Below are 24242 nucleotides of genomic sequence, written 5' to 3'. Positions count from 1 at the left end.
GTCTTGTCTTTGAACTCTTAGAAGTAATTTAGGGTATTGAAAGTTATTGTAGAGACAGTTAGCTATATATTTCCAATGATTGTTGAAAGAGTTTTGGGATAAGAAACAGGCACAAAGTATGAAGCGGAATCAGGTAATTACTACTTCTCATGAAATCCCTAACTTGGGGGATTTGTCTTAACCCTGTCAGCAGAGTCTGACCTACTTGTCAGTGTTTTTTTATTATTTCTCCCATTGGAAAAACTGCTATTGCTTGCTTGGACCTGTTTTACTGGTGATAAATGAGATTGCTTTCAAAAATTGTTTTATATGTTATCTTCACAAATCTCATTGCATCCAGGCAAGCTGATGAAGAATTCCAGATCCTGGCAAACTCCTGGCGATACTCCAGTGCATTCACCAACAGGATATTTTTTGCCATGGTGGATTTTGATGAAGGCTCTGATGTATTTCAGATGGTAAGATCTTTGGTTTATTCTGCTATGTAAAAATAGGTAAAATATAGTGAAAGTGGAATGTATTTTTTTCAGTGGCTATAAGACATTAAATGAGGTTGCTCTTATGTAAGATCTAGAGTAGCAAACTAAAAGCTAAACTTGAGCTAACCATAAAATGTAGTTATCAATGCTAACCTACTAGAATATGGAAATTGAGTAGTATTTAAATAACATACATTTTTATTGTAGTAAAATATATAAAACAAACTTTATCATTTTAACCATTTTAAGTATATAATTTATTAAGGAATTTTTTAAATCACAGCACGAGTCCCACCATTATGTAATATTGAAGTCTTTAGTATAGCTATCTATACTATAGATATCTTTATCCCCTTACCTCTTTTTTTTAATTTGTATTTTTATTTCAATAGTTTTGGGGCAACAGGTGGTTTTTGGTTACATGAATAAGTTCTTTAATGGTGATTTCTGAGATTTTGGTACACCCATCCCCCGAGCAGTGTACACTGTACCCAAATATGTAGTCTTTAATCCTTCATCCCCCTCTGATCCTTTCCCTGCAAAGTTCCCAACATCCATTAGATCAATCTTATGCCTTTGTATCCTCATAGTTTAGCTCCTATTCATAAGTGAGAACATAATGATATTTGGTTTCCCATTCCTAAGTTACTTCACTTAGAATAATGACCTCCCGCTCCATCCAAGTTGCTGCAAAATACATTATTTCATTCCTTCTTATGACTGAGTAGTATTCCATGATTTATATATACCACATTTTCTTTATCCACTCATTGGTTGGTGGACACTTAGGTTGGTTCCATATCTTTGCAATTGTGAATTGTGCTGCTATAAATATGCGTGTGTATGTGTCTTTTTCATATAATGACTTCTTTTCCTTTGGGTAGATACCCAGTAGTGGGATTGCTGGGTCAAATAGTAGTTCTACTTTGAGTTCTTTAAGGAATTTCCATACTGTTTTCCATAGTGGTTGTACTAGTTTACATTCCCACCACCAGTGTTAAAAGTGTTCCCTTTTCACTACATCCACACCAACATCTATTTTTTTTTTTTTGCTTTAATTATGGCCATTCTTGCGGGTGTAAAGTAGTATTTCATTGTGGTTTTGATTTGCCTGATAATTAGCGATGTTGGCCATTTGTATATCTTCTTTTGAGAAATGTCTATTCTTGTCCTTTTCCCACTTTTTGATGGGATTGTTTGTTTTCCCCTTGCTGATTTGAGTTCTTTGTAGATTCTGGATATTAGTCCTTTGTCAGATGCGCAGTTTGCAAAGATTTTCTCCCACTCTGTGGGTTGTTGGTTTACTCTGCAGATTATTCCTTTTGCTGTGCAGAAGCTTTTTAGTTTAATTAGGTCCCATTTATTTATTTTTGTTTTTGTTGCATTTGCTTTTGGGGTCTTAGCCATGAATTCTTTGCCTAAGCCAATGCCTGGAAGAGTTTTTCAGCTGGGCGTGGCGGATCATGCCTGTAATCCCAGCACTTTGGGAGGCTGAGATGGTTGGGTCACTCGAGGTCAGGAGTTTAATACCAGCCTGGCCAACATGGTGAAACTCCGTCTCTACTAAAATACAAAAATTAGCTGGGTGTGGTGGCGGGCGCCCATAATCCCAACTACTCGGGATGCTGAGGCATGAAAATCGCTTGAACCCAGGAGGCGGAGGTTGCAGTGAGCCAAGATTGCCAGCCTGGGTGATAGAGTGAGACTCAGTCTCAAAAAAAGAGTTTTTACAATGTTATCTTCTAGAATTTTTATGGTTTCAGGTCTTAGATTTAAGTTTCTGGTCCATCTTGAGTTGATTTCTTTTGTCCCCTTACCTCTAGTCTTAGTAGAAAAGTAGATCTTTTGTTGTTTGAAACGGAACCTTTTTCCTGGGCCCTAGATCACATACCCACCTGCTCTGTCAATCATGACCTCTCACAACTATTTTTTGTTTTTGAGACAGTCTCGCTCTGTTGCCCAGGCTGGAGTGCAATGGCACAATCTTGGCTCACTGGCAGCCTCTGCCATTTGGGTTCAAGCAATTTTCCTGCCTCAGCCTCCCAAGTAGCTGGGATTACAGGCACTTGCCACCACACCTGGCTAATTTTTTTATTTTTCTTTTTAGTTTTAGGTTTTTTAAGATGGAGTCTCGCTCTGTTGCCCAGACTAGAGTGCAGTGGCTTGATCTCGGCTCACTGCAACCTCTGCCTCTCGGATTCAAGTGATTCTTCTGCCTCAGCCTCCTGCATAGCTGGAATTATAGATTCCCACCACCACGCCTGGCTAATTTTTGTATTTTGAGTAGAGATGGGGTTTCGCCATGTTGGCCAGGCTGGTCTCAAATTCCTGACCTCATGTGATCCACCCACCTCAGCCTCCCAAAGTGCTGGGATTACAGGCGTGAGCCACCGCACCTGGCCTGTTTTTAACTTCAGCATCTCTACTAGTTCTTTCCCCTTGCATATAAATACTTAAGGACATAGATTCAATTTTGTCTTTGTTTATAAATATGTCTAATTCATATATTTGAACATATTTTACTCAATTGTATAAAACATAAAAGGAAAAAGCTGGATATAATGCCTTGCTATACATCTTCATATGAATGACTTCCCAATCTAAAAATTTATTATGTCCCAAATTAAACTCTTTTCTCTTCCACTTTCACCCAAACCTCATCTTATGTTCTGTATCATTAATGACACTTCTTTGTCATCTTCGTCTTCTTGTATAACATGTGTCATAGCCATACCCCCTTTACATTCCAAGGCCTACATTCATCTCTCATTCAAGCTAATGCAGTAGCCTTTTAACTGGTCCACTTACCTTCCATTTAGCACTCTGTCCATATTGCCTGCTACAACATTATTTCACAGAGTTTTTTCTACATGGTGTTAATAAGAATTCTTGGAAAAAAATAAACTTGGGAAACCCTGGTTTAAACAAAATTAAGTTTTCTTTTTACTTCAGGGTTCAAAAACTGGGAAGGATCTAAGTTCTTACCCTACTTGCAAGCTAACAAGTTAGCCTGCCACAGTTTCATGGATGCTGGCAGAAAATATGACACTCCTGAGTCAGAGTCCAGCAAAGGACTTTCTGCTGTTTGTTTTTGAGACTGGGTCTTGCTATGTTGCCCAGGCTAGTCTTGAACTCCTGGGCTCAAGTAATCCTTGCACCTTAACCTCCTGAGTAGCTGGGATTACAGGCTTGTGCCACCATGCCTGGCTCAAGTTAAAGGACTTTACTACTCACAAGTAGCCAAAATGTCGTAGGTTCCCCAAACCCCATTTCCCATAGGGCAATCCAAAGAGGGCCAGTGGTAGCTACTCGGAAGGCTGGATCAGGAGGATTGCTTGAGATCAGGAGTTTGAGGCTGCAGTGAGCTGTGATCCTGCCTCTGCACTCTAGCCTGAGCAGCAGAGCCAGACCCCAACTCTTAAGAAAACAACAATAACAAAGAGGGCCAATGGGCTGCATTATGGGGGAGGAACACCAAGTTCTGGGGACCCACATTTTCTGTAATGGATAGTAAGTGTGCCTCCCCTTTGCTGTGGAGGGAGACTGTGTAACCGCCCAAGGGGTTCACTTTGCTGCTACCTAAACAGAGCCAATTCATTAAGACAGAGGAATTGCAATAAAGTATTTCATGCACAGCCAGCTTTGTGGGAGACGGGAGTTTTATTATTACTCAAATCAGTCTCCCTGAGCATTCGGGGAGCAGAGTTTTTAAGTATAGCTTGGTGGGTGGAGGGAAGCCAGTGAGCCAGGAGTGCTGATTGCTCAGAGATTAAATCATAGGGAGTTAAAGGTGTCTTCTTGTGCTGAGTTAGTTCCTGGGAGGGGGCCACAAGATCAGATGAGCCAGTTTATTGATCTGGGTGGTGTCAGCTGATCCATCAAGTGCAGGATCTGCAAAATATCTCAAGCGCTGATCTTAGGAGCAGTTTAGGGAGGGTCAGAATCTTGTAGCCTCTAGCTGCATGACTCCTAAACCATAATTTTTCATCTTGTGGCTAATGTTAGTCCTACAAAGGCAATCTAGTTCTCAGGCAAGAAGGAGGTCTGCTTTGGGAAAGGGCTGTTACCGTCTTTGTTTAAACTATAAACCATAAACTAAGTTTCTCCTAAAGTTAGTTCAGCCTATGGCCAGGAATGAACAAGGACAGCTTGGAGGTTAGAACCAAGTTGGAGTCAGTTAAGTTAGATCTCTTTCACTGTCTCAGTCATAATTTTGCAAAGGCCGTTTCAACTGTCTTCCAAAGATATACAAATATCCTTGAGAAGATTGTCCAGAACAAAGGCAGTTAGGGCCCTTGTCCACAAGATGTGCAGAAACATGAGAAACTCATGAAGAATTGTCTCCCAACACAGCTTTTGAGAGATCAGAGATGTTAACATGCTGATGCTGATATGTGTTATACTTTCCAGTGGGGGCTCTAATATACAGAATTTCTCATATTATCGGACCACTTAATGGAGCATTTGGCTAGATTCCATGGAACACACTTTTGAAAGGAGTAGTGTATTGACTGAAGCCAGAATTCCTTAGTCCTAATTTCATGTACTCTTTACTCCAGTCACACCTTTCCCATAATCATATTCTTTGATGCACTCTTTTTTTTTTTTTTTTAATTGAGACGGAGTCTTGCTGTCACCCAGGCTGGAGTGCGGTGGTATGATCTCGGCTCACTGCCAACCTCTGCTGCCAGGTTCAAGCGATTCTCATGCCTCAGCCTCTGGAGTATCTGGGATTACAGGCACGCGCCACCACACCTGGCTAATTTTGTTAATTTTTAGTAGAGACGGGTTTCGCCATGTTGGCCAGGCTGGTCTCGAACCCCTGACCTCAGGTGATCTGCCCGCCACAGGTTCCCAAAGTGCTGGGATTACAGGCGTGAGACACCACGCCTGGCCTGATGCACTCTTGTATGTCAGCACTGTTGATTGTTGGTTTACAACAACGTGAAGCATCCTTTCTTCCCTGTCTGCTTTCTCTCCACTCTCAAAATTCTGCTTACATTTTAAGCCTTGTTTCAGATACTCCCTGTAAGCTTTCTCAACTTTTCCAGATAAAAAGTGAGTCACTCCTTTTCTTGTATTGTTATATTACTTGCCTTAAATTTCTGTTATACATTTATCCACATTTTGTCTTACAGTAGAGTTAGCTCTGTAGTTGTTTGACAGTCTCCCTTAGAATATAGTTACGGCCAGGCACGGTGGCTCACGCCTGTAATCCCAGCAGTTTGGGAGGCCAAGGCAGGCAGATCACGAGGTCAGGATATTGAGACCATCCTGGCTAACATGGTGAAACCCTGTCTCTACAAAAAAAAAAAAAAAAACAAAAATTAGCCGGGCGTGGTGGTGTGCACCTGTAGTCCCAGCTACTTGGGAGGCTGAGGCAGGAGAATGGCTTGAACCCAGGAGGCGGAGCTTGTAGTGAGCCGAGATTGCACCACTGTGCTCCAACCTGGGCAACAGAGTGAGACTCCATCTCAAAAATAAATAAATAAATAAATAAATAAAAGAATATAGTTACTACTTAGTTAATGGCAGAGCCATATCCTTTAGCTATCAGTGCTAAGCACATAACGGGTATTTGGTAAATGTTGAAAAAAATGGCTTAATGTTTCCATTTTACAGTATATCATTCATTGTGCTATTCATATTCCAGTCTCACTTAGCCATCTCCATAAATCAAAATCAGTGCATTTATAAAAATGTTGTAACCTAAAAGGTTAGTGCATTTAGGATTTATTAGACCAAAGGAAACAATTTCTAGAGTTTAAGAAATTGAGGCCAGGCATGGTGGCTCACACCTGTAATCCCAGCAGTTTGGGAGGCCAAGGCATGGGGATCACTTGAGGTCAGGAGTTTGACACCAGCCTGGCCAACATGGTGAAATCCCGTCTCTACTAAAAATATAAAAATTAGCCAGGCGTGGTGTCAGGCACCTGTAATCCCAGCTACTTGGGAGGCTGAGACAGGAGAATCGCTTGAACCCAGGAGGCGGAGGTTGTAGCGAGCCAAGATTGTGCCACTGCACTCCAGCCTGGGTGACAGAGCTAGGCTTTGTCTCAAAAAAAAATTGCTTTTTAATTCTCTACTATTTAGGCTGCAATTATTTTTGGAAATTACAATTTTTAATTCCATTTATTCTAACAAGGTAACACATAACTTCTGTTAGTGATTTGTAAAAATAGAAAACTCAATTTTTTTCTACCTTAGTTTTTTTTACTGATAATATTTGTACATATTTATGGGGTACATGTGATATTTTGTTATATTCCTAGAATGATCAAGTCAGAATAGTTGGAGTATCCATCACCTTGAGTATTTATCATTTCTATATGTTGGGAACATTTCAAGTCCTCTCTTCTAGCTGTTTTGAAACATATAATACATTGTTGTTAATTATAGTCACCCTACTCTGCTATGGAATATTAGATCTTACTCCTTCTAACTGTATGAGTGTACCTATTAACCGACCTCTCTTCATTGCCCATTCCCGCACCCCTCCCCCCCCCACCCCACCCACCACAACACACACTCACACTCTTGCCAGCCTCTGGTATCTGCCATTCTACTCTGTACCTCCCTGAGTTCAACTTTTTTAGTTCCCACATATGAGAACATGCCATATTTGTCTTTCTGTGCCTGGCTTATTTCACATAATTTCCAGTTCCATCCATATTGCTGCAAATAACATGATTTCATTCTTTTTTATGGTGGAGTAGTATTCCATTGTGTATATACACCACATTTTCTTTTTCTTTGAGATGGAGTCTTTGTCGCCCAGGCTAGAGTGCAGTGGCACAATCTTGGCTCACTGCAACCTCCCAGGTTCAAGCCATTCTCCTGCCTCAGCATCTCGAGTAGCTGGAATTACAGGTGTGTGCCACCACGCCTGGCTAATTTTTTTGTATTTGTAGTAGAAATGGGGTTTCATCATGTTGGCCAGGCTGGTCTCCAACTCCTGAGCTCAACTGATCCACCTGCCACGGCCTCCGAAAGTGCTAGGATTACAGGCACGAGCCACTGCACCTGGCCTAATACCACATTTTCTTGAACTGTTCGTCTGTTGTTGGATGCTTAGGTTGATTCCATATCTTTGCTATTGTACTGCAGTAAACATGGGGGTGCAGGTATCCCTTTGATATACTGATTTCCTTTCCTTTGGATACATATCCCAGTAGTGGCATTGCTGGATCAAATGCTAGTTCTATTTTTAGTTTCTTGGGAAATCTTTATACTGTTTTTTCTTTTTTTTCTTTTTCTTTTTCTTTTTTTTTTTTTTGAGACGGAGTCTCGCTCTGTCTCCCAGGCTGGAGTGCAGTGGTGTGATCTCGGCTCACTACAAGCTCTGCCTCCTGGGTTCACGCCATTCTCCTGCCTCAGCCTCCCAAGTAGCTGGGACTACAGGTGCACACCACCACTCCCAGCTAATTTTTGTTGTATTTTTTAGTAGAGACAGGGCTTCACCATGTTAGCCACGATGGTCTCGATCTCCTGACCTCGTGATCCGCCCACCTCAGCCTCCCAAAGTACTGGGATTACAGGCGTGAGTCACCACACCCGGCCTTATACTGTTTTTCATAGTGGCTATACTAATTTAATTTCCCACCAACAGTGTATGAGTTCCTTTTTTTTTTTTTTTTTTTTTTTTTTTGAGATGGAGTCTCGCTCTGTTGCCCAGGCTAGAGTGCAGATCTCAGTTCACTGCAACCTCTGCTTCCTGAGTTCAAGTGATTCTCCTGCCTCAGCCTCCCGAGCAGCTGGGATTACAGGTACACATCACCACACCCAGCTAATTTTTGTATTTTTAGTAGAGACAGGGTTTCACCATGTTGGCCAGGCTGATCTCGAACTCCTGACCTCAGGTGATCTACCTGCCTCGGCCTCCCAAAGTGTTGGGATTATAGGAATGAGCCACTGTGTCTGGCCATGAGTTCCCTTTTCTCCATATCCTTGCATCTGTTTTTGTTAGTTTGTTTGTTTAAGGTAAAGAAAGGCAGATTTATTAGAGAAAGTAGGAAAACGCATTGCAAGGAGGCAACAGATAGATGAGCAGAAAAGGAGCTTTTCTAATAGTAATAATAATAATGGCCATTCTAACTGGGAGAAGATGGTATCTCACTGTGGTTTTGATTTGCATTTCCCTGATGATTAGTGATGTTGAGTATTTTTTCATACACCTGTTGGCCATGTGTGTCTTCTTTTGAGAAATGTCTATTCATGTCCTTTGCCCACTTTTTAACGGGATTATTTGCTTTTTTACTGTTGAGTGATTTGAATTTTTTTTTTTGTTTTATATTTTCTTTTTAGAGTTGTTTGAATTTTTTGTATATTCTGGACATTAGTTCCTTGTTGAATGAATAGTTTGTAAATATTTTCTCCCATTCAACAGATTGTCTCTTCACTTTGTTGATTGTTTCCTTTGCTTTGCAGAAGCTTTTTAGCTTAATATAGTCCCATTTGTCTATTTTTGTTTTTGTTACGTACACTTTTGTACCTTGAATAGTTTTTAATATTAATTTCCATTACTCTATTTTAGAGCTAGATTTTAGAGCCAAAGGTATAAGGATGGTAGTGTGTCCATCTGTAGAAGAGATTCAAATCTTTCTTTAAGTAACAGTGTCATATGCCACAGTATGCAAAAGCTAAGCCTGTGTGAAAACTGATACCTACCAAAAATAGTGTATCTTATTTTGGCTCATTAACCTCCAAGGATTTTCAAAGTGTACAAGGGGTTTTGGTGGGGTTGTTTTGTAAATACATATGATATAAAATTTATTATGTTTACCATTTTTTAATGTACAGGTCAGTAGTGTTAGACATTCACATTGTTGTACAACCAATCTCCAGAATTCCTTCATCTTCCAAAACTGAACCTTTATAGCCATTAAACAACTTCAGTTCCCCACTCCCCCAGTTCCTGACAACCACCATTCTACTTTCTGTCTCTATGAATTTGACTACTCTAGGTACCTAATATAAGTGGAATTATATAGTATTTGTCTTCTTGTGACTAGCTTATTTCACTTAGCATTGTGTCCTCAATGTTCATCCATGTTATAGCATGTGTCAGAACTTCCATCCTTTTCAAAGCTGAATAATATTGCATTGTATGTATACACCTTATTTTGTTTACCCATACATCTGTCAGTGGATACTTAGGTTGCTTCCAGCTTTTGGCTATTGTGAATAATACTGCTATGAACACGAGTGTTCAAATAATCTCTTCAAGACCCTGCTTTCAGTTCTTTTGGTTATATGCTTAGAAGTAGAATTGCTAGATCATATGGTAATTCTATTTTTAATCTTTTGGGGAACCTCCATGCTGTTTTCCATAGCAGATGCACCATTTTACTTTCCCACCAGTAGTGCACAAGGGTTCCAGTTTCTCCACACGCTCGCAACCACTTCTTGTTTTCTGGGGTTTTTTGTTTGTTTGTTTTGGATAATAGCCATCTTAATGAGTGTGAGGTGGTATCTCACTGTGGTTTTGTTTTTTATTTCCATAATGATAGTAATATTTAACATTTTTTCATGTGTTTTGTTGGCCATTTGTATATCTTCTTTGGAGAAATGTCAAGTTCTTTGCCCATTGTGTGTGTGTGTTGCCTTTTTTTTTTTTTTTTTGAGACAGAGTTTCACTCTTGTTGCCCTGGCTGGAGTACAGTGGCACGATCTCGGCTCACCACAACCTCTGCTTCCCGGGTTCAAGCGATTCTCCTGCCTCAGCCTCCCGAGTAGCTGGGATTACAGGCATGCGTCACCACGCCCGGCTAATTTTTTTCATATTTTTAGTAGGGATGGGGTTTCTCCATGTTGGTCAGGCTGGTTGCGGACTCCCGACCTCAGGTGATCCACCTGCCTCGGCCTCCCAAAGTGCTAGGATTACAGGCATGAGCCACTGTGCCCACCCGTGTTGCCCATTTTTTAAATCAAGTTGTTTTTTTGTTGTTGAGTTGTAGGAGGTCTTTATATATTCCAAATTTTTTGTTGTTGTTTTTATTTTGTTTTTGTTTGTTTGTTTCTTGAGACAGTCTCACTCTGTCGCCCAGGCTGGAGCACAGTGGTGCAATCTTGGCTCACTGCAACCTCTGCCTCCCAGGTTCAAGCAATTCTCGTGTCTCAGCCACCCAAATAGCTGGGATTACAGGCATGCGCCACCACACCTGGTTAATTTTTGTATTTTTAGTAGAGACAGGGTTTCACCATGTTTGCCAGACTGGTCTCAAACTCCTGGCCTCAAGTGATACACCTGCCTTGGCCTCCCAAAGTGCTGGGATTACAGGCATAAGCCACCATGCCCAGACTATTAACTCCTTATTAGATAAATGATTTACAGATAATTCCTCCCATTTCACAGGTTTTCTTTCTATTCTGTTGATTGTATCATTGGGCTACAAGATGTTTTCAGGCCGGGCATGGTGACTCACGCCTATAATCCCAGCACTTTGGGAGGCTGAGGCAGGCGGATCACTTGAGGTCATGAGTTTGAGACCACCTTGGCCAACATGGCGAAAACTTGTCTCTACTAAAAATACAAAAAAAAAGTAGCTGGGTGTCATGACGCATACCTGTTATCCCAGCTACTTGAGAGGGTAAGGCAGGAGGATCGCTTGAACCCAGAAAGTGGAGATTGTGGTGGGCCAAGATTGCGCCAGTGCACTCCAGCCTGGACAGCAGAGTGAGACTCCTTCTCAAGAAGAAAAAAAAAAAAGATGTTTTCAGGTAACTAATTTGTTATAAAGATGTTTTATTAGTAATCAGGGAAACACAAATTAATAGTATGATAATGATAAAGTACAGTCTTCACCCATCAGATCAACTTTTGGCAAGGATGTAGGGAAATGGATACATTACTGCATTGTTAGGTAGAAGTATATTTTGGCACAGCCACTTTGGAGGACGATTTGGCTATATCCATTTTTTTTTTTTTTAAAGACAGAGTCTCACTCTGTCACCGAGGCAAGAATGCAGTGGTGCAATCTCGACTCACTGCAACCTCCACCTCCCAGGTTCAAGTGATTCTTGTGCCTCAGCCTCCTGAGTAACTGGGATTACAGACACCCACCACCACGCCCGGCTAATTTTTGTATTTTTAGTAGAGATGGGGTTTTACCGTGTTGGCCAAGCTGGTCTCGAACTCCTGACCTCAAGTGATCCACCTGCCTTGGCCTTCCAAAGTGCTGGGATTACAGGCGTGAGCCACCTGGATATATAGTGCCTGGGCACTATATCCATTTTAATTAAAAAATATTTCTATCCTGTGACCTAACAATCCCATTTCTAGAGAATCACTTTCACATGGGTACGGGGAGATATGTGCAAGGATGTTCACTGCAACATTATTTTTAGTTGCTAAAAAGGAAAACAACCAGGAAATTACCATTAATATGATACCATTTATGTTAAAACAGAAAGCAATATTATATGTTTTCTGGTGGTATAAACACAAATATGAATAAATTCAAAAATATCTGTAAATGGTAACTGTGGCTGCCAGAATGCACTAGAATTGGTCCTTATAACCATGTAATGTTTTTAAAAATATTTTTTACAAGAGAGGTGTATTTATATGTTACTTATTTTGTATTTATTTATTTAGAGACAGAGTCTAGCTCTGTCGCCCAGGCTGGAGTGCAGTGGCATAATTTCGGCTCACTGCAACCTCCGCCTCCTGGGTTCAAATGATTCTCCTGCCTCAGCCTCCCGAGTAGCTGGGATTACAGCTGCCCACCATCACGCCCAGCTAATTTTTGTATTTTTAGTAGAGACAGGGTTTCACTGTGTTGGCCAGGCTGGTCTCGAACTCCTGACCTCATTATCTGCCCACCTCGCCTCCCAAAGTGCTGGGATTACGAGCGTGAGCCACCGCACCCAGCCAGTTTTTATTTTTTATACACATTTTCAAAAATGTAAAGGTGGTGTAACTAAACAAATATTGAATAAAGAGTTTGGCCTAAAATTTGGGCAGCATTTGGTAGACTGAACATTGTATAAGATTTGTTTCCTAGCTTTGCAATCACAGAAATTGAATTTTAACAGGATAGCCAGAATTTATCTACCTCCAGGGATTTTGTGCCTACTGACCAAGGCATATAAATCTATGGACATTGGTAACCAAAGGAGTAATCTATTAATTCATTAATTTACCACATTATACAGCCAAAGAGACCAAAATAATGATAAGCAACAGTCAGTACATGCTCTCACCTTATGGGAAAGTTTGAAAACTTACTGTTAGAAGGATTTTAACTAAAGAATCAAAGCATGGGAGTTGGATTATTTTATTGGCTGAGGTTTTAAAATTATAATTGTAAGGCCGGGCACGGTAGCTCACGCCTGTAAACCCAGCACTTTGGGAGGCTGAGGCGGGTGGATCATTTGCGGTCAGGAGTTCAAGACCAGCCTGGCCAACCTGGTGAACCCCTGTCTCTACTAAAAATACAAAAATTAGCTGGGTGTGGTGGCGCATACCTGTAATCCCAGCTCCTTGGGAGGCTGAGGCAGGAGAATCACTTGAACCTGGGAGGCGGACGTTGCAGTGAACCAAGATCCTGCCACTGCGCTTCAGCCTGGGCAACAGAGTGAGACTCCATCTCAAAAATAAATAAATAAATAAAAATTGATTTGTGCAAGCCAATCTCTATAAGATTGTCACTAGCCTGGGTGACAGAGCAAGACTCCATCTCAAAAAAAATAAAAAAAGATATAATGCAGGTGAGACGGTTATGGTTTCTTTAACTTAGTATTTCCAGTGTTGTCTTCTCAAATATATCATGATGTCATGATGGAGAAAAGAGAAATGTGATGCTCATCAGTAAACGTTTATGGACCTTCTTAGAATAGACTATTTCTGCATATAGCCACCATTTTGTATTGTTTTTCACTGCCATTTTAGAGCATTATTTTATTATCTTGGTTCCTCCAAATTGAGAATGCACTCTATTTGGAGCTTACTCAGCTACATAAGATTATTTTAGTGCTCATAAATGTATTCATTTTGCATAATCTCTAAACAGATTAAAATATCTGTGGTATGGCAAAGTTTCCATTCTAGTGGAGTAAAATACAGGTTTCTTAGTGAGGAATGTATATTTGGTGAGTAGTGTGTAATACTTAAGGTCACAGGCAGCTTTGCTTTTAAAGCCTGCTCCACCACTTACCACTTTCCTTGGGCAAACCAACTCACTTAACCTACCTAAACCCAGGCCTCCTCATCTTTGTAAAATCTAAATTTCAAGATGTTAACTGCAATTAAGATTATTTTCCTGATAATGTATATTTTCATGGGCTCCTTTTTATTCAGCTAAACATGAATTCAGCTCCAACTTTCATCAACTTTCCTGCAAAAGGGAAACCCAAACGGGGTGATACATATGAGTTACAGGTGCGGGGTTTTTCAGCTGAGCAGATTGCCCGGTGGATCGCCGACAGAACTGATGTCAATGTAAGTTTCCCAACTTTGTAGACTGTTTCTTGGCCATTATCCCCTTTGAATCTTACTGGGAGGCCCTAATTAGTCTTGTCCCCATATCACTGAGGTGGTACTAGTTTGGAAGTCTCTTCATAAGTAGCATTAAACAGAATCATCTTGATGAATGAGTGAAATTACAGAACACTCTCTATTACCCTATTGAATTCAGCATGGAAACCAGTCTTTCGACCTTAAGTCCATGGATTATCTAGTTGTACTTGGCAAATCCTTCTTAATCTAAAAGATGTTATATTGTGGTTAAATAGAATATTGTACCTATTCTATCCTATTTTAGGTTATATTATAGACTATTTTGATTGGGATAAAATAAAAAGGATCATTTTTCTGAAAGTAACCACACTAATTTTGATTGCTTTCACTTCAGATTTTATTTTGACCCATATAATTAGTAAAAAATTTTATACTTTAACACGTTTTTCTCTCCTTTCCATTAGATTAGAGTGATTAGACCCCCAAATTATGCTGGTCCCCTTATGTTGGGATTGCTTTTGGCTGTTATTGGTGGACTTGTGTATCTTCGAAGAAGCAATATGGAATTTCTCTTTAATAAAACTGGATGGGCTTTTGCAGCTTTGGTGAGTGAATTTTAGAAGACAAAAAATTATTTGAATAAAATTCCTAATGTATTTTTAGGTAAGCTTTTATTTATGTGAGAAGTAGCATTTTATTTCTTACCTGAGGAAAATCGTTTTATATATTTTAATTTTCTGTCTTAGAATCAGTTTATTTCATTCGTTATCTCATTAGGATGGCCAGAACTTCAAGGAACTGATTGTACCTGCCTTTTATTCAACCTAAATGACAGACTGTCATCTCTATGAAAATCTCTAGTTGTTCTGAAAATATTATTCTTTTTTTTTTTTTTTTTTGAGGCAGAGTCTTGGTCTGTCACCCAGACTGGAGTGCAGTGGCACCATCTTGGCTCACTGCAACCTCTGCTTCCTGGGCTCAAGTGATTCTCCTGCCTCAGCCTCTCGAGTAGCTGGGATTACAGGCGTGTGCCACCACACCCAGCTAATTTTTTTGTATTTTTGGGAGAGACGGGGTTTCACCCTATTGGCCAGGCTGGTCTTGAACTCCTGACCTCAGGTGATCCGCCCACCTTGGCCTCCCAAAGTGCTGGGGTTACAGACATGAGCCACCATGCCCAGCCTGAAAATATTATTCTAAAAAGCCTTTTCAGTATTCAATTTTGAAACTTGTGTCTGCATAGTTATAATTTTTAAATAGTGTTTTCCTGGCCGGGCGCAGTGACTCACACCTATAATCCCAGCTCTTTGGGAGGCCGAGGTGGGCGGATCATGAGGTCAAGAGACCGAGATCAACCTGGCCAACATGGTGAAACCCTATCTCTACTAAAAATACAAAAACTAGCTGGGCGTGGTTCCGTGCTTCTGTACTCCCAGCTACTCAGTAAGCTGAGGCAGGAGAATTGCTTAAACCTGGGATGCAGAGGTTGCAGTGAGCCAAGATCGCGCCACTACACTCTGGGCAAAAGAGCGAGACTCCATCTCAAAAAAAAAAAAATAGTGTTTTCCTTTTGAAGTATTATGGAATTGTGATCCTTGGGATGAAATATAAGCCTTAATAAATCATTTATCTGCAAAAAATTCTATGTCTTAACTAAACAGATGCACATTTTCAATTCCTATTATCTAATCAAGACAAGAACAGTTCGACCATGAATATTTTATTATTTGTTTCCTAGTGTTTTGTGCTTGCTATGACATCTGGTCAAATGTGGAACCATATAAGAGGACCACCATATGCCCATAAGAATCCCCACACAGGACATGTGGTAAGGGAAGTCTGGGATTTCTTTCCTTTGTAGACCAAAGTTAACTCAATGATTATTACCCTGTGAGAACAGTGCCAGCATATGAAGGAGCTGGATTTAGTCTTCACTTTTCAATCTCTCTGTGTTAACAAGCTTCCATCACTGATAAGACCATGCGGTGCTCTTTTTTTTTTTCTTCTTTTTTCGAGACGATTTGCTCTTGTTGGCCAGGCTGGAGTGCAATGGCGCGATCTCAGCTCACTGCAACCTCCACCTCCCTGGTTCAAGTGATTCTCCTGCCTCAGCTTCCTGAATAGCTGGGATTACAGGCATGCGCCACCACGCCCAGCTAATTTTGTATTTTTAGTAGAGACGGGGTTTCTCCATGTTGGTCAGGCTGGTCTCAAACTCCCTACCTCAGGTGATCCGCCTGCCTCAGCCTCCCAAAGTGCTGGGAATACAGGCCTGCCGGCATGAGCCACGCACCCGGCCGCAGTGCTCTTAAAAGTGGGAAGTTCCTTTTCCCATTTGGTGAATCCTTCTAACCAAGCTAGCTAAGAATGAAAGACAGCCTTCAACTAAATAGAAAAATTGATCAAGTACCTGAGCATCCACTGTTTCTAAGCACTGTGCTAAGTATTATTAAATATAGTGATAAGAAAAGCATGATCCCTGTCTTCATGGAGCCTACATTATTGTACCTCATGGTCTTGTACACTTAAATACTAGTTTTCTCACCGAGGTGCAGTGTTTTGCATTTGTAGTCCCAGCTACTTGGGAGGCTGAGGTGGGAGGATGACTTGAATCCAGGAGTTCTAGCCCAGCCTGGACAACACAGCAAGATCCATCTCCTTTAAAAAAAAAAAACAGGGCCAGGTGTGGTGACTAATACCTGTAATCCTGGCACTTTGGGAGGCTGAGGCAGGAGGACCACTTGAGGCCAGGAGTTCAAGACCAACTTGGGCAGCATAGTGAGATGCCATCTCTATGAAAAACAAAAAAGAAAAGAAAAAACAACAACAACTACTTTTCTGACATACTCTGTTGGTGAAAATATAAGTACAATATCCAAGCATTTGGGAGGCTTGAAGTGGGAGGATTGCTTGAGCCCAGGAATTTGAGACCAGCCTGGCCAACATAGCAATATGTCATTTCTAATGAAAATTTAAAAATTAGCTGAGCAGGCATGGTGGTGCATACTTGTAGTCCCATCTACTTGGGATGCTGAGGCAGGAGGATCGCTGGAGCCAGGACTTTGGGGTTGCAATGAGCTATGATCATGCCACTGCACTGCAGCCTGGGCAACAGAGCAAGACCCTGTCTCAAAAATAAACATAGTATTAGTACAATGAAAAGACAAATCGAGAATAGATAATACAAAAATAGCCTTATAGTAACCAAACTTACTGATGAATGCCACAGACCCAGAGTATGTCACATGGTTTATCAGGTGAATTAATAATTTCATAGTTTAAAATATCCCATTTTAGGGTTAGCATACCAACATTTAATGTATACTTAAAGATTCCATTTTGTCTTTTTTCCCTCCTAGAATTATATCCATGGAAGCAGTCAAGCCCAGTTTGTAGCTGAAACACACATTGTTCTTCTGTTTAGTATCCTTTTACAATAAGTCTTTCTTGCTGTATTTTGTCTGTTTTCTCACAGTCTAGTATTCTCTCTACAGCATTTGGCTGAGGCTGTTCTCTTAATGCAAGTCACAATATCCTGTGAAAATCATTACTGTGTCATCCTCTCCAGCCCAATAAACTAAAGGCTACTAGGGACAAATCTGTAGTCTGATAGGACCAGGTTTATTGGCTCGTTAATACAAGGAAGACTGTACATTAGAAGAACCATGGAGCATCTTAACAAAGAAAAGATAGAGTTGTAATAGGATTTGGGAGAATAGTGGAGTTTATGTGAAATTTAAACAAAGCATTGTTTTGACAGGCTAAAAGCAGTGTACGGCTGTGTAAAGGGGTCAACATCAGGTCTGAACTGTGAATCAGACCCAGGGTTCTGTTTGCTTGGAAACTACAAAGTTAACATAAATGTGGGATTTTTGTCTTCAAAAATTTCTTCTTTGAAGCTCTATACCTTGGTTGTAAATTGAGGCTACTTAGAAATTATACTTGTAAATTGAGTGACTTAGAGCTGCCAAGCAAGAATATTTCATTTTTACTCATATAATTGCAAGAAGTCTATTTAAAGACCAATATTCCTCAGTAAGAAAACAGTAGTTACTCAAAGATGGGAATATTTTGACATTTTACAGCTGAAGTGTGTGCTAGGGAAAAATACTTCCTGTGGACTTTGCAGCTGCTTTATGTTTGTGTTGTTCCATCCTCTTGAATGACAAGGAATATTTTTACTTTCTTGGCCTGAGCTAATTTTTATTTTCTTGTATCTAAAAGTGGATGCCTCTGTAAGCTGCAAAGACAGGTAAAAGCAATGTCAGATAAATAAGAATCTAAATTTCATAATATTACTAAACATAGTTTACCCACCTGAATACATAAGCACTGACTCTGGAACAAATCAACAAGGTGAACAAATGTAATATTCCTGGAATTGTGCTTCTTAGCCAGGGTGTCCTGACATTGATATACAAGAATCAGCTGGGCATGGTGGCTCACACCTGTAATCCTAGCACTTTGGGAGGCTGTGATGGGTAGATTGCTTGAGCCCAGGAGTTTGAGACCAGCCTGGGCAACATGGCAAAACCCCATCCCTACAAAAGAATACACACAAAAAATTAGCCAAGTATGATGATGCATGCCTGCTACCAGGGAGGCTGAGGTGGGAGGATCACTTGAGCCCAGGAGGTCAAGGCAACAGTGAGCCAATATCACACCACTGCACTCCAGCCTGGACGACACAGTGAGACCGTCTCTAATAAAAAAGGAAAAAAAAATGAAAGTTAAATATATTTTTTTCTGATTGCAAAAGGAATACAAATTAAAGAAAATTTAGAATACAAATAAGTATAAAGAAAAAAATTCAAAACCACTGAAAATTCTATCTTTAGTAAATGTTTGTGTATGTCTTTCCCAGTTTTATTATACTATGTTGATGATTAGAGAGATTTTAAGGAAAGCATTCTAAAAAAATATTAAGCTTTTGATTTTAACTGATTTTAATTGAAGGATATTTGGGAAAATGTTCTTATGCACTATGGAAAATATACTTACTGCTTAACATCCAGCCCAAACCTGGGAGAGTTAATCTATTCAACCATGAAATGGTAAGCTGAAAGATTAACAATATACACCTAGTCCATATGAGAAGAAGGAAGACTGAGGCCGGGCACGGTGGCTCATGCCTATAATCCCAGCACTTTGGAAGGCCAAGGCGGGTAGATCACCTGAGATCAGGAGTTCGAGACCAGCCTGGCCAACATGATGAAACCCCATCTCTACTAAAAATACAAAAAAAATTAGCTGAGCATGGTGGCGGGTGCCTGTAATCCCCGCTACTCGGGAGGCTGAGGCAGGAGAATCTCTTGAACCCAGGAGGTGGGGGTTGCAGTGAGCAGAGATCGCGTGATTGCTCTCCAGCGTGGGCAATAAGAGCAAAACTCCATCTCGGGGGGCGGGGGGGAAAAGACTGAAAGAAAAGTATTACTCAAACTTTATTTTTTTAACTCCTAAAATTATAGTTGAAAATGTTCGTTTATGGGCTGGACGTGGTGGCTCACACCTTCCCACCCAGAAGTAACTGCTATCCTGACTGCTAACACTATGGGTTTATTTTACCTATTTTTTTTAACTTACATAAATGGAATCCTACAGGGCTGGGTGCGGTGGCTCATGCCTATAATCACAGCACTTTGGGAGGCTGAGGCAGGCAGATCGCCTGAGGCCAGGAGTTCAAGACCAGCCTGGCCAACATGACAAAACCCTTTCTCTACTAAAAAAAAGTACATAAATTAACTGGGTGTGGTGCTGCATGCCTGTGGTCCCAGCTACTTGGGAGGCTGAGGCAGGAGGGTGGCTTGAGCCCAGGAGGTAGAGGTTGCAGTGAGCTGAGATCACACCACTGCGCTCCAGCCTGGCTGATAGAGCCAGACTTTGTCTCAAAATAAAAAAAAAAAAAAAGAAAACACAATAAATGGAATCCCACAATAAATATATTTGGATTTATTTTTATTTTTATTTTTTTTAGAGATGAAATCTTGTGTTGCCCAGGCTGGAGTGCAGTGGGGTCACCACAGCTCGCCGTAACCTCAGCCTCCCAGAATCAAGCAGTCCTCCCACGTCAGCCTCCCGAGTAGCTGGGACTATAGGTGTGCACTACCGCACCCAGCTAATTTTTGTATTTTTTTCTAGAGACGGAGTCTCGCCCTGTCATCCAGGCTGGCCTCAATCTCCTGGGCTCAAACAATCCTCATACCTTGGCCTCCTGAATTTTTAAAATAAAGTAGCAGTCTGGAAAATGTTCACCTATAACCTGAAACCCTAATAGTATAAACTACGTTTACTTTTGCATATTATCTTGCATTCATTTCTATATGAATGTTTCATGGTAAGGGTGTTCATTTTTTATACTTGTAGACATGTTGTGCATGAAGTTTGCTGTCTTAATATATTATAAGCATTTTCTATGTTGTATGGCCTTTATATTTATAAAATACATAAAAATTACAAAGAAATCTGAAAATACAAAGAAAAAGAAAAGTAGTCAATATTCTTAATGTTTAAATAATGGATATATCATATCCATGTTGCCCAGGCTGGTCTCGAACTCCTGACCTCAGGTGATCCACCCGCCTTGGCCTCAAGCGTGAGCCGCCACGCCTAGCCTTCTACTAGGTTTTAATAGCCTAGTTGTATGTTATGAAATACTGTCTCCTCTATTTCTGCTCAGTTTTCCTGGAGTAACATTTAATCAGGACTGTGTAATTTAGGTATTTCATTGTATTCCTCACTAGAGTGTAATCTTCTTCATGGTAGGATCTTTATTTTGTTCAACTTTTTATTTCCAACAGTTTATAGTGCCTGCCATATAATAGGCAGTGTTAGTAAAAATCTAAAGATTCAGTAAATGAAATAAAACAGTATACATGGAAGTGCATCATAGCTCTTGACAGCTAAGAAGAGTACACAAAAGACTTTGAGGTATTCAGCAAGAAGGAAAGCTCATTCAAAGCAAAAGCACATAAACCATGATAAAAAGACAAGCTTTCCCCAGAGCAAGTCTCAATCATTAATCAGAGAGTACCCAGTAATCAAAGCCTATAGAAATGATCAATCTTTGGCCGGGCATGGTGGCTCATGCCTGTAACCCCAGCACTTTGAGAGGCTGAGGTGAGTGGATCACCTGAGGTCATGAGTTCGAGACCAGCCAGGCCAACATGGGTAAACCCCGTCTCTACTCAAAATACAAAAATTAACCAAGCGTGGTGGCATGTGCCTGTAATCCCAGCTACTCAGGAGGCAGGGGCAGGAGAATTTCTTGAACCCGGGAGGCAGAGGTTGCAGTGAGGCAAGATGGCACCACTGCACTCCAGCCTGAGTGACAGAGCAAAACTCCGTCTCAAAAAAAAGAAAGAAATGATCACATTAACAAAAGACCTTTGTCCAGCCAAGATGGCCGAATAGGAACAGCTCCAGTCTACAGCTCCCAACGTGAGCAACACAGAAGATGGGTGATTTCTGCATTTCCAACTGAGGTACCGGGTTCATCTCACTGGGGATTGTCAGACAGTGGCTGCAGGACAGTGGGTGTAGTGCAGCGAGCATGAACCAAAGCAGGGCGAGGCATCGCCTCACCCGGGAAGTGCAAGGGGTCGGGGAATTCCCTTTCCTAGCCAAGGAAAGGGGTGACAGACGGCACCTGGAAAATCGGGTCACTCCCACCCTAATACTGTGCTTTTCTGACGGTCTTAGCAAACGGCACACCAGGAGATTATATCCTGTGCCTGGCTCTGAGAGTCCTACGCCCACTGAGCCTCGCTCATTGCTAGCACAGCAGTCTGAGATCAAACAGCAAGGCGGCAGCGAGCCTGGGGGAGGGGCGCCCACCATTGCCGAGGCTTGAGTAGGTAAACAAAGCAGCTGGGAAGCTTGAACTGGGTGGAGCCCACCGCAGCTCAAGGAGGCCTGCCTGCCTCTGCAGACTTAAATGTCCCTGTCTGACAGCTTTGAAGAGAGTAGTGGTTCTCCCAGCAGGCAGCTTGAGATCTGAGAACAGACAGACTGCCTCCTCAAGTGGGTCCCTGACCCCCGCTTAGCCTAACTGGGAGGCACCCCCCAGTAGGGACAGACTGACACCTCACATGGCCAGGTACTCCTCTGAGACAAAACTTCCAGAGGAACGATCAGGCAGCAAAATTTGCTGTTCACCAATATCCGCTGTTCTGCAGCCTCTGCTGCTGATACCCAGGCAAACAGGGTCTGGAGGAGACCTCCAGCAAACTCCAACAGACCTGCAGCTGAGGGTCCTGTTAGAAGGAAAACTAACAAACAGAAAGGACATCCATACCAAAACCCCATCTGTACGTCACCATCGTCAAAGACCAAAGATAGATAAAACCACAAAGATGGGGAAAAAACAGAACAGAAAAACTGAAAATTTTAAAAATCAGAGTGCCTCTCCTCCAAAGGAATGCAGCTCCTCACCAGCAACAAAACAAAGCTGGACAGAGAATGACTTTGACGAGTTGAGAGAATAAGGCTTCAGACGATCAAACTTCTCTGAGCTAAAGGAGGAAGTTCGAACCCATGGCAAAGAAGTTAAAAACCTTGAAAAAATATTAGACGAATGGATAACTAGAATAACCAATGCAGAGAAGTCCTTAAAGGACCTGATGGAGCTGAAAACCATGGCACGAGAACTGCGTGATGAATGCAGAAGCCTCAGTAGCCGATTCGATCAACTGGAAGAAAGAGTATCAGTGATGGAAGATCAAATGAATGAAATGAAGCAAGAAGACAAGTTTGGAGAAAAAAGAATAAAAAGAAACGAACACAGCCTCCAAGAAATATGGGACTATGTGAAAAGACCAAATCTACGTCTGATTGGTGTACCTGAAAGTGACGGGGAGAATGGAACCAAATTGGAAAACACTCTGCAGGACATTATCCAGGAGAACTTCCCCAATCTAGCAAGGCAGGCCAACATTCAAATTTAGGAAATACAGAGAACGCTACAAAGATATTCTTTGAGAAGAGCAACTCCAAGACACATAATTGTCAGATTCACCAAAGTTGAAATGAAGGAAAAGATGTTAAGGGCAGCCAGAGAGAAAGGTCGGGTTACCCACCAAGGGAAGCCCATCAGACTAACAGCTGATCTCTCAGCAGAAACTCTACAAGCCAGAAGAGAGTGGGGGCCGATATTCAACATTCTTAAAGAAAAGAATTTTCAACCCAGAATTTCATATCCAGCCAAACTAAGCTTCATAAGTGAAGGAGAAATAAAATCCTTTACAGACAAGCAAATGCTGAGAGATTTTGTCACTACCAGGCCTGCCCTACAAGAGCTCCTGAAGGAAGCACTAAACATGGAAAGGAACAACCAGTACCAGCCACTGCAAAAACATGCCAAATTGTAAAGACCATCAAGGCTAGGAAGAAACTGCATCAACTAACGAGGAAAATAACCAGCTAACATCATAATGACAGGATCAAATTCACACATAACAATATTAACCTTAAATGTAAATGGGCTAAATGCTCCAATTAAAAGACACAGACTGGCAAATTGGATAAAGAATCAAGACCCATCAGTGTGCTGTATTCAGGAAACCCATCTCATGTGCAGAGATACACATAGACTCAAAATAAAGGGATGGAGGAAGATCTACCAAGCAAATGGAAAACAAAAAAAGGCAGGGGTTGCAATCCTAGTCTCTGATAAAACAGACTTTAAACCAACAAAGATCAAAAGAGACAAAGAAGGCCATTACATAATGGTAAATGGATCAATTCAACGAGAAGTGCTAACTATCCTAAATATATATGCACCCAAAACAGGAGCACCCAGATTCATAAAGCAAGTCCTTAGTGACCTACAGAGAGACTTAGACTCCCACACAATAATAATGAGAGACTTTAACACCCCACTGTCAACATTAGACAGATCCACGAGACAGAAAGTTAACAAGGATACCCAGGAATTGAACTCAGCTCTGCACCAAGTGGACCTGATAGACATCTACAGAACTCTCCACCCCAAATCAACAGAATGTACATTCTTTTCAGCACCACACAACACCTATTCCAAAACTGACTACATAGTTGGAAGTAAAGCACTCCCCAGCAAAAGTAAAAGAACAGAAATTATAACAAACTGTCTCTCAGACCACAGTGCAATCAAACTAGAACTCAGGATTAAGAAACTCACTCAGAATCGCTCAACTACATGGAAACTGAACAACCTGCTCCTGAATGACTACTGGGTACATAACAAAATGAAGGCAGAAATAAAGATGTTCTTTGAAACCAACGAGAACAAAGACACAACATACCAGAATCTCTGGGACACATTTAAA

At 41.1% G+C, this 24242-nt stretch overlaps 1 protein-coding gene across 2 annotated transcripts in view; it reads left to right on the top strand.

Annotated features, from left to right (window-relative positions):
• The window catches only part of MAGT1 (magnesium transporter 1), a 64800-nt gene that overhangs the window by 23963 nt on the left and 16595 nt on the right, over window positions 1-24242 (top strand). Inside the window, exons 3-7 of one of the 2 annotated variants that reach the window (XM_055268561.1) lie at window positions 341-458; window positions 13780-13920; window positions 14403-14543; window positions 15677-15766; window positions 17298-17361. In XM_055268561.1, the coding sequence (XP_055124536.1) occupies window positions 341-458; window positions 13780-13920; window positions 14403-14543; window positions 15677-15766; window positions 17298-17361 (554 nt within the window). The remainder of the gene's footprint in view (window positions 1-340; window positions 459-13779; window positions 13921-14402; window positions 14544-15676; window positions 15767-17297; window positions 17362-24242) is intronic. The other variant, XM_063634709.1, reaches the window with a different exon arrangement.

The sequence above is a fragment of the Symphalangus syndactylus genome, chromosome X (assembly GCF_028878055.3).
Source record: "Symphalangus syndactylus isolate Jambi chromosome X, NHGRI_mSymSyn1-v2.1_pri, whole genome shotgun sequence".
Lineage (NCBI taxonomy): Eukaryota > Metazoa > Chordata > Mammalia > Primates > Hylobatidae > Symphalangus > Symphalangus syndactylus.
Note: the sequence above shows the minus strand (reverse complement) of the source record. Positions and strands in the feature narration are given on the sequence as shown.